General features: G+C 47.2%; 1 protein-coding gene across 1 annotated transcript in view; it reads left to right on the top strand.

Moving 5' to 3' along the window:
* Positions 1-10,641, top strand: part of GALNT14 (polypeptide N-acetylgalactosaminyltransferase 14) — a 75,399-nt gene extending 64,758 nt beyond the window's left edge. The window contains exons 13-15 of the mRNA XM_031061937.1: positions 769-913; positions 8,519-8,638; positions 9,598-10,641. Of these exons, the coding sequence (XP_030917797.1) occupies positions 769-913; positions 8,519-8,638; positions 9,598-9,756 (424 nt within the window). The 3' untranslated portion in view covers positions 9,757-10,641. The remainder of the gene's footprint in view (positions 1-768; positions 914-8,518; positions 8,639-9,597) is intronic.
* The last annotated feature ends 1,907 nt before the right edge of the window (positions 10,642-12,548 follow it).

The following is a 12,548-nucleotide window of genomic DNA, read 5'->3' as shown; positions in this document are numbered from 1 at the left end:
AAAGTATCTCAAGGCAGAAAATCCACCACAGCTTCTGCTGGGGTGTTTCAGTGCTTAATGACTCCTCCTTAAACAAGCACCTAATTTCCAGTCCTTTCACACTGTTCTGTGGCACTCAGGGCTTCTCTGTTGTGAAACCATTCACCCTAGGATTTTATGACTTGTATTCAGATGGCTGTGCCTTGCTCCTAGCCCAATGCTTTGATGAATATTGTTGCTTTTGCACAGACATCTTTTAGCTACCAATTTAGTCCAGAAACCATTGCATTCATTCCCCTGGTCCCTATCAGGAGCCATCCTCAGAAAGGATGGTAAAGTTCTAGAGATAGCTTCAACAGCTGAGTGCAGAATCACTGTGTGAAAATTATGATTTACAGCCATTTTCTTACTTTTTTTTTTCCATGTGTGGCATTGCACAACAGCATTCACAGGCAATGCCAGGGCTCTGTGATAGGTTGTTACAAAGTTCCCCTCTCCTGTAGGCTGAAGGCTGCTCACAGTCTACTCCTGGCTCTGTTTGCCTGGTGCAGTTATTTATTTTTTCCTCTTATAAAGGTCAGCCGTCCATCTCTGAGCGCTGCTTCTGCAGCGTCCCTGTCCACGTGCTGCTCTCACTGCTTCAGTGTCATGTAGACCTTGCCACCCCTCATTTTCTGGAGCTGAAATGGTGCAGCCTTACCCCACGGAGCCTCCCTGTACCTGGGGCAGCTGTGCATGGGGCAGCTGTGCATGGGGCAGTACGATGTGGTTTTCATGCTGTTCCCGCAGGATTCCCGAGGAATCGCTCTATCAGACTGGGATCATCAGGCAAAGGCAGAGCTGCCTGGAGTCACACAAGTCTGAAGAGCAGGAGTTCCCCATCCTGAGCTTGAATCCTTGTAACAGCACCAAGGGCACAGTGCCAAAGGCACAGGTAAGGTGTGTTGTGTATCCCTGTGGTGCTGGATGGGAAGATGCCGTGGGGGCAGCTTTAAGATGGTAGTTTTTAAGGTTGCTAAAGCTCTGTTGGGGTATTTACCCATTCTTGCCAGTGTCTTTCCTTTCCTTACCTGACCCTTGCCTGTCATTAAACCCTGGCAACTCCAGCTGACCTTGGTGGAGGCCCTGGGCAGCAGCAGGGACTGATGCAAGAGCCACAGGACAGCACGTCCCACTCATCTCCATGGGAGCCTGTGCTGAGCTCTTCCCACTGCCCAGGAACACCACGTGCTGCTCATCTGCACAGATCAAAGGCAAAGAGAATTATAACTTCCTCTCATCTCTCAGCCTTCTTTCTCTCAGAATGGACTGAGTTGCAGTGGCATTTGTAACTTCATAGTCTGCATTCTCTCAGTATTGGATTGCCCATTAAACTAGCAAGGATTTAATGAGGATGAGCTCAGTTTTTTCAGTCTCACTGAGATGAGAAAAAGCTGCATGAATTGATGTTCTCAAAAGCACACCCTGGGAGGTTTTAGAGCCAAGAGCAGTCACATGTGCCTTGCAGGAGGGTTTCTGGAGCAAGACCCTGAAGATACACACAGCTTCTAAACTCACCTTTGTGATTTTGGTCTTGTCAGTAAGTTCTGTGTTCCCTTCTATAAAACAGGGTGGATAACAATCCCTTGCTTCTCCATGGTTGCCATGAAATAATTCAGTAGAAAATGGTGTGGTGTGCATGCTTCCTCTCAACTGTACATCCTTAACCCTCATGGTTACATATTCAAACCAGGTAGCTGTGCATATAAAAAGCCCAGCCTGGGGAGATTGCTTAAAATACCCCTGATTTGTGTGTGCAAACAAAGCATGTCATTATGTGCATCTCTTTCAAATGCAGTTGCATGCCTGTCTGTAGGCAGGAAATTAATATCTGTTTCACAGCATGGCAAAATCAACAATGACTACTTGAATATTAGTTCAGTTCAGAAAATGTAGTTAATATAATTGCAAGTGCCACACAGTAACACTTCTTACAGTTTCACTGGTTTTCATGTTCCAGAATTGGGTTTTTTTTTCTTCCACTGCTGCATGGACTTTTCACACAAACAGCAAGCTGATGAGAGCAGGTCATCATGGTTTTTCAGAGCTAGCTCTGCAGAAGAAAGGAAAAGTATTCTAACAATAGCAACTTCCAATGAATCTGCTGTTCTAAAAAAAAAAATCTGGGAAAATCAGAATGAAAAATGCTGCTGCGAGTTAGTGTTTCAAAATGAAATGGTATTGGTCTTTCTGAAATACCAATTTGATGTGGTATTTTAAAATGAGAAATGTCATGCCAGCAAGTTGGATTGTTTCATTCCTACCAAACACATTTTGTTTTGACATTTCTGTGCAGTAAATTTTCAGAATTTTTCACACCACGAACTTTTCATCTTCCTGTTCTGATTCTGCAGCAGTTTGCAATAGGTCAACACTTCCCACTGGATGGCAACTCTATTTCTTGTGCACATCCAGGACTAACTTTGCAAAGGAACAGAAAAATGCACTACAAACAGATTGCAGGATGACTGCACTCAGTACACAGCAGGAACAGAGAAAAGCCTTTTCCTTTTTATCTTTCTCTGTCTTTCTAGGATAGTTCTTTGTTATTTGTACCCATGGAGAATAGTTCAGATTAAAGCAGGATATTTCAACTTTTATTGTGAATAGAAACTTATATTTTAATGACTCAGTTGCCACAAAACCACCTGAACTTGTGGATGACGTGGGTGTTACAGTCACCAGGCTATGTAGGATTGATTATGCAGCAGTCCTGAATGCTACTCGGTTTTGCATTTGATACACCAGAATAGAGCAATAATCTTCACTTCTAACACGCTGAAGTCACGTCTTGTTTACCCTGAGCTTCATTTTGTGAAAAATAGGCTTAGCTAAATCAAAGCTGTGCTTCCTTGGCGCTCAGTAAGTACCGTGAAAATATCCTGGCTGTCCAAGTTCTTTATTATCACTATTATAGTAGCAATAATTTGATTGCTTTGATTGCCTTTCTGTAGCTGTCTCCCTGCTAGGCTGCCCCAGCCCTTTACCAACATTATATGCATGAAGTCTTGAGACTGGCTGTGAGAAGATCTGGGCTGTCATGGTTTGAGGAGAGAGGCACAGGAGCTGTCAGATGGCAATCAACTGCTCTTTGTTTCAGGATTTTCTAACTGTAGTGTAGGGGAAGGGTGTTGTGAGATCTCTGGCTACATCCATAGTTGGGCTAAATTGAGACAAGTACTCAGTGGGGAAATCAGACTTACATCCTTAGCAGGTCTCAAAATACCTCCCTGGTGGTGTCTGGTGTTGGTCCTGAATTACTGAAAGAGGCACAAGAAGACCCCTCATCTTTGTGTAGGAGAGCTCTCTCTTCTCATCCTGGGGATCCACATGGCCCTTTCCTTCCTCTGCAGAAGGCCTGGCAGCAGTCAGGGTGGGCTCCGTCCCCTGAGGTGGCTCTCAGAGGGGTCTTGAGGTGGTTGAGGAGCTCAGGGTGGCTGTCAGGGGGCTCCTGAGTTAGTGACAGGCAGAGATGTCTGTGCAGTGCCCATGCCCGGGGCACAGCAGGCTTTGCCTGTGCTCCTGCCCACTGGAGCACTCCGTGCCTTGTTGCGTCTCATTTGCTAAATGAACAGATTGATTTCGTTTTTCACGAGAGAAATGCATCTGAGGGAAAATAATTGATCATAATTTTGTCCTCATCTATCTAATGAAGATGTGAATAGTTGGGTTTTTTTTTTCAAACAAAGTGTCAGTTGGTATTAGTTCATAGAGTTTGGAAAAGACATCTGACTGGGATTTATTTAAGTCATTAGCAGCTTCAGGAAACCTGACATACTTCAGATAAAAAATCTGAAGATGCTTTGACCTGGATATAACACACGTGTAAGCAGTTGCTGCATGAATAATGTAAAGCTCAGGCATCTTTTAGACAAGCAAGGAAACAGGGGAAAGGCTGCAGCATCTGTTTCCTGAGCCTGCACCCCAAAATACCTGGGCTTTGCAGCTGAGTGGCTGCCATTGCATTTGAGTGGCATGACCTTGGCTCTTCTTGGGAAGGAAAGGCAGTGTGTTGGAAGGAAAGGCAGTGTGATGGAAGGAAAGGCAGTGTGATGGAAGGAAAGGCAGTGTGATGATCTGCCTGATGTGGCTTTGATGCTCATCCCAGTTGGCTTGAGGTCCTCTGTGTGCTGAGTAGATCTGCCCTTTTTCGGGAGAGCATTTAGCATCTGTCCAAACTATGCCCCTCCTGAGACATCTCAACCATAAACATTCTCTTCTGACCCTCCTCCCCTCAAAAGCCTTAGTTCTTCTCCTCCATGGGCATGACCTGCCCCAGCTGTAGGCTGGCTGGAGCTGTGGGAGCCAGGCTGAGTGAGCAGAGCAGGGGGACAGCAGTGTCATCTCTGCACCCAGGTTGTCCTGTGTCACAACACGAAATGAACGACACGCGCACGCTGAGGTGTCCAAGGCTAAAAAAGGCTAGTTTATTTTTGGACCTCAGTATGTATAGAATTCTAAAAGTGACTATGGATTGGAGGATGCAATTGCCACCTCTCTAACTACACTGGTCAAACCAACAGTCCATCAATTCTCTCTTCCTCCAGAAAGTAATGCAAAACAATCATTATTTACATGAAAAGTGCGTGAGAAACTCCATCACAATAATGTAAACATCAGAAGGCTTAGAAGAGCAGTCCTGGGCACCTGGTGTACTTTGCCTTCCCTCTCCTGAGATGTGTGGAAGTGCCAGTTGTATCCCAGGGTCTTCGATAAGGGCAGCACTTCAGTATCCTTCGGTGACTCGTGCCTTGGGAAGTCCTTCCCTGGGATTTTTAAGAAGATAATTGGATAATTAGATTGTTCCACCTTCTTCAGAAAAGCTTTTCTGTTGTTCCTACCCCTGCTTTAGGGCATGGCTGACCTCTCTCTGGGCAGCACAGGCCTCGCTGTCACGGAATGCTGGGCTCCCGTGGGATTGCTCCTTCTGGGCTGAGGGGCTCCTTGCTCCATCTGCCAGCCAGGCTATGCCAAGCCAAAGGTCACTCTGGAAAATAATTTCCTCAGTTCACAATAATGCTGAGTAACAGTGACAGGTGCCGGCTCAGATGATGCTGAAGCCTTGAGGAACAGTCACAAGCCCCACATGAGGGGTTGGTGTTATCTGAGGCTTTGGAGGAAGGGGGTTGCTGGTTGTGCTGTGCAGCTGGTGATGCTCTCTTCACCAAGTCCACCCTCTTCCTCCTGGCTCCACCACCCCTCCATCTTTGCCTTTGAAAAGGCAGGAAATCTTGTTTTACTTCATAGATCTGTTTTTCTTTGGCTCTGGGTCAGCTCTAAACCCTGATGGCATTTGCTCAGGCAATTCTGCAGCCCTGAAGCCAGGCTGGCTCTTTGCAGGGCTCCTTAGGAGTACCATGGGCTGCTCCATCCACCACAACCTCTGCTGTGCTGGCACACACATCAGTGTGCCAGGGATTAGGAGATAAAGTAGTTCCTCATGGGAAAAAAAGAAAAAAAAATAATCCCAACTCACAAAAATAAGGGAAGAGAAGGGGTAAGATAAAAATTTGTGTGGCCATGGGCATGTATTTTAACTCAAAGTCCTTCATGGATTCTGTGGTGTTCAACTCCTCCTTCCCCTTCACATTTCTTCATTATCTGCATAATTTTCCTTGGCTTTCATCTAGGGCTGAAAGGGAAGAAGACATGATTAGAGCTGGATAAAACATTTTCAACAGGGCTGGCTTCCATAAAAAGCCATTCTGCCGAGATAGATGAGCTGTGTGAAAATCTGTCAGCTGAGATAAAGACAGTGGAAGGACAGCCTGGGGGCAGGAGGGTAGGATCCAGTGTCAGCTGTGGAACTGCTGCTGGATGTGGAACATGCAGCTCTGGAGCCCTCACTTGTTATATGAACAACAGCTTAGGGAAAATGGTTATCACCACCCTTCCTATCCCGTGGTCCACTGCTGGATGAGAGGATGGCTCTGCCTTGAGAGGATGTGAATATTCTGAAGGTTTGAACATAGCCTGGCCTGGAAAAAAAAAAAATGGAGAAACTCTGGTAGGAGCAGTGTTCTGTGAGATAACCTCAGTGAAGCAAGAAGGTTTAGATGTCAAAACAAACAAACAAAAAAGTGCCATGGCCTGGGTTAGTTGGAGAATTCAACATACACACAACTTACAGCATTAACTGGCTACTGCTGAGGAGCCTCATGGGTGCAGCTTCAGCCCTGTCCTGAGCTAAAATGACCAACAATTGGTTAAAACTGTAAAGCAGGTTTTCAAAGCAGCTTGTAGCAGCGTGGGTGCCAGGAACAGATGTTGGAGCTTGCCCCGTAGGGTTTGGTTCCTCACAGATGCTGGACTAATTTGGCACCTGATTTCCCAGGCTGGTGGTTTACACAGCAGCTGACAGCCTGCGTGGTTGGGGGGATGTCTGGGACGTGTTCACTGTGGGATCAGGTAAACCCTGCTCCATGTGACAGAGAAAAAGTGGTTGCCAGAAGGGTGTGGATTACAGCTTTGAAAATGAATGCTTGTTATATACCCAGATCCTGGGCAGCTCTTCCTGAGGAGCCTGTGGGCAGGCTGTTCAGAAAGCCAGGCTTGATTTCCATGAGCTGGTGGGGAATACTGGGCTGGGAAGCACAGAGTATGAGGATCACAGTGTGAAGTCCTTGTGGAGCTGGGTCTGCTGTGCAAAAGCATGTTTTCCCTTCCAGGTGACTGAATGGAAGTGGGATTTTTATTCTCAGGAGTTAAATGCCTGTAGCTGTCTGTTTTGAAGCTGAGGAGAGGAGTTAGAGCTGCTGACTGTGACAAATACCAAAGGACCAGAAGTGTGTCCCTGCTCTAATAACTCATGCTAATGCAACCCAAAACCTCCACCATTCAAAGTCAGGGGCACTGCAGGCATCCCAGCTCTGAGAGTAGGGCAGCCATTCTTCACATTCCCCTCCAGCACTCAGAAAGGGTTGAAGTCTCCCAGGAGCCCCATTTTTCCAGCCCCAGCCTAACAGCCATATGTTTGAGCACTGCCTTCCCCTCCACTGCCCACACTGCTGCTCACATCACTTCTCATGGAGCTCTGCCTTCTGCATAGCTGAGCTCCCAGCTGTTCTGCTTCCTCTTTGCACCTTTTCTTTCCCAGCAGGTTCAGAGTTTTCATAGCCTGTACCTTGCTAAAACATCTGCCATGGCTCCTGGGGTCTCTTGTGGGAACCCTTGTGCTCCCTGGCCTTGCTGTCTCTGGCAGGGTTATTGCAGTCTGATAGTGAAGCCAGCCTGCTGTTGGTCCTCCAGCCCTGCTCACCTGCCCTGCCACAGCTCAGAAACCTGATTTCCATCTACTCCCATTGCTGCTCAGAGCCATTTACACAGCAGGAGCTGATCCTGCTTTGCACCCTGGATGGCAGCCCTCACAAAGCCCTTCCAGCCCTACTCTTTCTAATTTCAAAGTTGATGCTCACAGAAAGTTACAAGCAAAACACCTGGACCAGAAGTCCCTCTCCAGGGTCATGTAAAAGCATGGCTTGTGGTTTCCCATCAGCCAAACCAGCTCTTGTCTGCTTGTGCACACGCACAAATAACAGGGAGACAGACATCCTTTGGCTGGGATCCTCTCAGGAGGTGCTCTTGGGTAATATGAGCGCAGGTGAGTGATAGAAAGTGTTCAGCTGGAATAAATGTTGGAGTAAACTTCTGTGAAACACTCCTGGGCTAAGCAGTGTGTCTGTACATCCATGGTGCTTTGTCCAGTACATTTGCAAATCCTCATCAGTCTATCAGCTGCTCCTTTTCTTCTCCCAGAAACATCCACTGCTGAAAAAAGATGGTAATCCCAGAGATCGCCTGTTGTTTGGTAAGCATGACACAGGACAAAGAGTCTCTGCTCCTCCAGAGTTTATTTCTGGGGCTGAGAAGATGATAAAACACTGGTGAATGTGAAAAAAACAGCAAAAGAAAAAAACCTCCAGGACAGCCCAGTGAAATGAGAGCAGCAATGCTTACAGCCAGCCAGTTCAGCAAACCTTTGAAATTTGGTCCCAGTGCCTTGATAGAAAGCAGAGCTTTTCCTCTTATTTTTGTGGTATTTGGGAACAGAACCCCAGGAGTTGCAGGCATTTACTGTGTATCACCTCTTGTCTCCCACTGACAGCTGCAAAGCATCTCTGCTGCTCTTCCCTGAAAAAACAGGATTGCACATTGTGTGGTTGGTAGTGTTCCTGCCTCTCTTCTGGTTTTTTTTCCCATCCTTTTGTTCTCCAACCACAGCCCAGTTCTGGCAATGGAATCTTTTGTCTCATGAAACATGTTCTTCCAGCAGCTTTTGTAGACATTTTCTGGGATACCTGCAGTTCCTCAATGACAACTGCAATTTTGGGGAGGCTTGAAACATCCCAGTGACTTCTTTTAATGCCTCTTGAAGTCAGTGAGGTTTGTGTTTGATTTTGTAAAGGGCAGGATCCAAGCCAAAGTGTTTGTTTTCCAGGTAAAAGAATAGAAAGAATCAACACTGCTCTCTCACCACCTTTCTTTTTCTTCCTCTGTGCAGGAGTGGACATACACATACAACCACCACGTCCGCCAGCAGCAGCTCTGTTTGTCTGTGTACACCCTCTTCCCTGGTTCCCAGGTGCTGCTGTCACCTTGTAAAGAAGGTGACAACAAGCAGGTGAGTCCTTTTCACTGATCCCCCATTTCCTTTGAAGTTCCCTTTCTTTCATCACAGTATTACTGCACATTAAATGGCCTGTGCTCTGACTTCATCTGGGAAGCACAGTCAATTTGGGAGTACAGACTCTGGCCTGTTCAGCCCTTTGCCTCTTAAATGAGTGTGTTGATAAGGATGTCTATTAGTGAGGGTGGTGATCTGGACACTTCAATGCAGAAGTCAAACCCAAACTGGCAATTTAGTTCACATGGGCTGCCAGTCAGGCAGCAGATGCTAACATTTCTCTGCAGTTAATCACTGAGCTGGCATTTGAACCAGTGACCTGGGGAAAAAGCTGTTAGTAATGTATTATCTCCCTGAAGCCAGGCAGAGGCCGAGTTAAATGAGTGTGCTTCTGATGGGAGGAATGCTCAGAGTGAGTGAGCTCTGCTTGGTGTGTGCTATGGTGTTGTGAGGGTCCCCAGGATGAGGTGAGAGATGAGAATCTGACTCCCAAGTTCTCAGAAGGCTGATTTATTATTTTAAGATATATGATATGATATGATATTGTATTATATATTATAATGATACACTAAAGAAAAGAAAGGAGACATCAGAAGGCTAGACAAGAATAAATACTAAAAACCCGTGACTGACCAGAGAGCCCAACACAGCTGGACTGAGATTGGTCATTAAGTAAAAACAATTCACATGCTGGGTAAACAATTCTCCAAATCACATTCCAGAGGAACACAACACAGAGAAGCTGAGGCTTCTCATCTTCCCAGGAGAAGAAATCCTGGCAAAGGCATTTTTCAGAAAATATCATGGTGACAGTGTGGGTTTGGGGACCTTGTCCTTGACAGCATCAGGCCACAAGGGCTTGATGACAGCTGTCCCCTTGATGCTAGAGCAGTGCAGTGAAAGCAGGGTGGGCAGGAAGCTCCTTCACCTGTTTCTCCTGTCGTGTCTCCCCGCAGCGCTGGGGCAAGGTGGGGTCACACATCGAGCACATAGCTACACGCTTCTGCTTGGACACTGAGACCATTGGGGACACCCACGAGAGCATCAGGGAGCTGGTCATCAACCCCTGTGAGAGCACAGCCATGAGCCAGCGCTGGGACATGCTGATGTCTTGACCTGCTGGAGCACGGGCACCGGGACGTGGCCACGCGCGGCTGAGGCGGCACCGGGTGGGGCTTGGATCCAAACCCTGTGTGCTGTGGGACAGCAGGAGGAGCATCCAAATAAAAATGGGACACTGCACTCCAGGTGGAACGGCGGGTGTTGACCGCCAGGCGTGCAGCTGGTATTGGCCTGGTGGTGGTCAAGGAGGAGGGATGGCAGAAAAACAAGCCTGAAGTGTTTTAGAGGGGTACTGGGGTGACTGCCATGGGCTGCACAGAACCTCAGCGTGCACAGCGTTGGTTAATCTCCCTGGAAACGCTGGTGCAAGAGCCTTTAATGCCTAAAGGAGACTTGGGCTGAGCAAAACAAGCATCTCAGTAGCTCCTGGGGCTTGAGGTGGGTGCACAAGGTGAGATGTGCCAAGGGATGCTCAGAGACATCGCCAGGGATCAAGCGGAAGACACTGAATTATTTTTGCACTTTGCTGTGAATGTTTCTGTCTTCTGCAGACAGCATGGGTGGAGCTGTGTTGCACATCTGGATTGGTACCTGATGCACGTCCCTGTTGTGTATCCAAAGGCAGAGCAGTCCTTGATGGCTGTGGCCAGGATCAGAGCAGCGAGTGAAGGGGGAATCCTGCTCTGTGCTGACTGCACACAGTGCTTGTTGAATCTCCAAAGCCCAAGCAAACAGAGAATTCACTGTGTGAGATTAAAGGATATACATTTCTGTCAAGCTGGGAGGAAAGGCAGTAACGTGATCATTTCTCCTCTCTGAAGGCCGTGGGTCACTGAAAACTCCTCTAAAATTTTGCTGTGTGTCTCTCACTGCTCTGCTTCAGATCTGGACTAAGTCAAATTTTCACTTTTCTTCCATAAAAGTAATATTTTTGGTAATTGAAGGTAATTGTGTCATATTTCTGTCTCCCAATTTCCAAACTACAGATGAAGGGACTCCCATAAAATGCTGCTACTGATGGAACGGTGAAGGTTTAATTTTTAATTAAAATTAGAGATTGCTCCAAGAAAGGAAGAGGGGTATTACCTGGGTTTGCTTCCCAGTTACCTTGTAGCCCACAATGTAAAGTACTGAAGGAAAGATTTGGGATTCCCCATTCACACTGGTGAGCAGGGCAGCCTGGGCCATGATGTACCTCTGTCTCCAAGTCACTTAGCATAGCCAGACCAGGCAGAAATTATTTCCTTTATTTATATTATTATTTCCCAGCTTTTGGAGATGTCTTTTACCAGAGATCATGCCAGGTGCTGCCTCTGTGTGGAACTGAGGTGACTGCCTGAGGGGAGAGAAGGACAGACAACCTCAGGAGGGGTGTTAGGAATAGAAGGTCCTTTCCAGCCACAGGTAACAGGTAACAGCAAGAGCTGTGCACACAGCTCTTGTGTACTAACAGCTCTCAAAGAGAACTTCCACAGGACTGTCAATGTGACTTAAAAAAAAAATACATCGTTTCTGTCTAAAAATGCTAGGATTTAGTGAAAATCCTATCCTTTGTTTCCTGTGCTGCAAACTGCAGGTGAAATACCATAAGCTTTAAGCCTTCAAGTGCTCTCAGCATCCCTTCTTGAATAAATTGCTGGCTTTCAGGATTTTACTGCCTCAGTTTCTCCTCCCTCAGTGCTGGGAGAAAGCCATTTGGATAAATCTTCCCGGCTTTATAAGCAAAACTAGTATAGCTCTTTATGTGCAAAAGGTCACTGGTGCAAAATGCTTTTCATGTGCTGCAGTGATTACTAACCTCATCAAGCTCCCTTGGTGCCAGCCTCAAGGGCTTCTGTTCTGAGAGGGCTGGAGCAGGCTGTCATTTCGTGGTGGGAGTGGCATTGTTTCTGTGCCACCACTCTGCCAGGAAACAAAGGGGAGCCCTTCAAAAGGAATGGACCCGTTTCACCAAGGAGGGCAGTGACCTTGGGCTCCTTTTTAATTGAACAGGGACATATCACGTGTTCTTCTCACAATGGTGATGACAGGCAAGGGGTGGTAATTCCCTGTCTAGTGTTTACAAGGGAAGGCAGCTCCCAAGAGCTTGAAGCTTAACACGTTCACACCTGCACTGTGCCCACAGCCTGGCACTGCCCAGCAGCTGGCAGTTCAACTCTGAAAATTCAAATTGCTGAACAGCCTGGCATGGGTTTTGAAGTTCAGCACCTGGCAGGTACACTCCGAGCAGGGCCTCAGACCTATCTAGCTTTACTGTTTTCCACCAAAGCTGAAAATCTCCGTTCTCCTGACAGCCAAAGCTCTCTAAACTGCTCTTTGCCTTAGCAGAAACAGCTACCTCACTACACATGTGTGTGTGCCTGGGCACATGGACCCATGGGACCTGCAGGGATGGGGAGGAGTTCCAGGAAGGAGTTGTTTGACCAGCTTTGCAGCTCTCTTGCCTTTTGGGAAACACATGCTATAGCAAACCCCTCCTGTTCCAAAACATGCTCTCAGTGATCACTGTGAACATGTCTGGGGCAGTGGAGAGGGGAGCATCAGGCATGGTGTCCCTTACCAGAGAGCAGCAGCCAAGTTCAGCTAAGTCTCTTGGAGGCCCAAAAGCCACCACATAACTCCCAGACCTGGGGAGCAGCAGCAGCACTTGTCACACTGGTGATTGTGTCTCACACAGCCATCAGCTGTAACCCTTAGGCTGCAGCTTATTTCATGGTCCAGGAAATGAGATTATCCCTATGGATCAGTGGTGTTTTCAGAGAAGCCTGGGAGTATCAGCCTGACTCCTGGGGAGCTTTGTATAAAGCTGGCTATGGTCTGGCAATCTCCAGAGTTAACCCCAGTG

The sequence above is a fragment of the Geospiza fortis genome, unplaced genomic scaffold (assembly GCF_000277835.1).
Source record: "Geospiza fortis unplaced genomic scaffold, GeoFor_1.0 scaffold88, whole genome shotgun sequence".
NCBI classification, from domain to species: domain Eukaryota; kingdom Metazoa; phylum Chordata; class Aves; order Passeriformes; family Thraupidae; genus Geospiza; species Geospiza fortis.
This window is presented reverse-complemented; position numbering and strand designations above follow the sequence as displayed.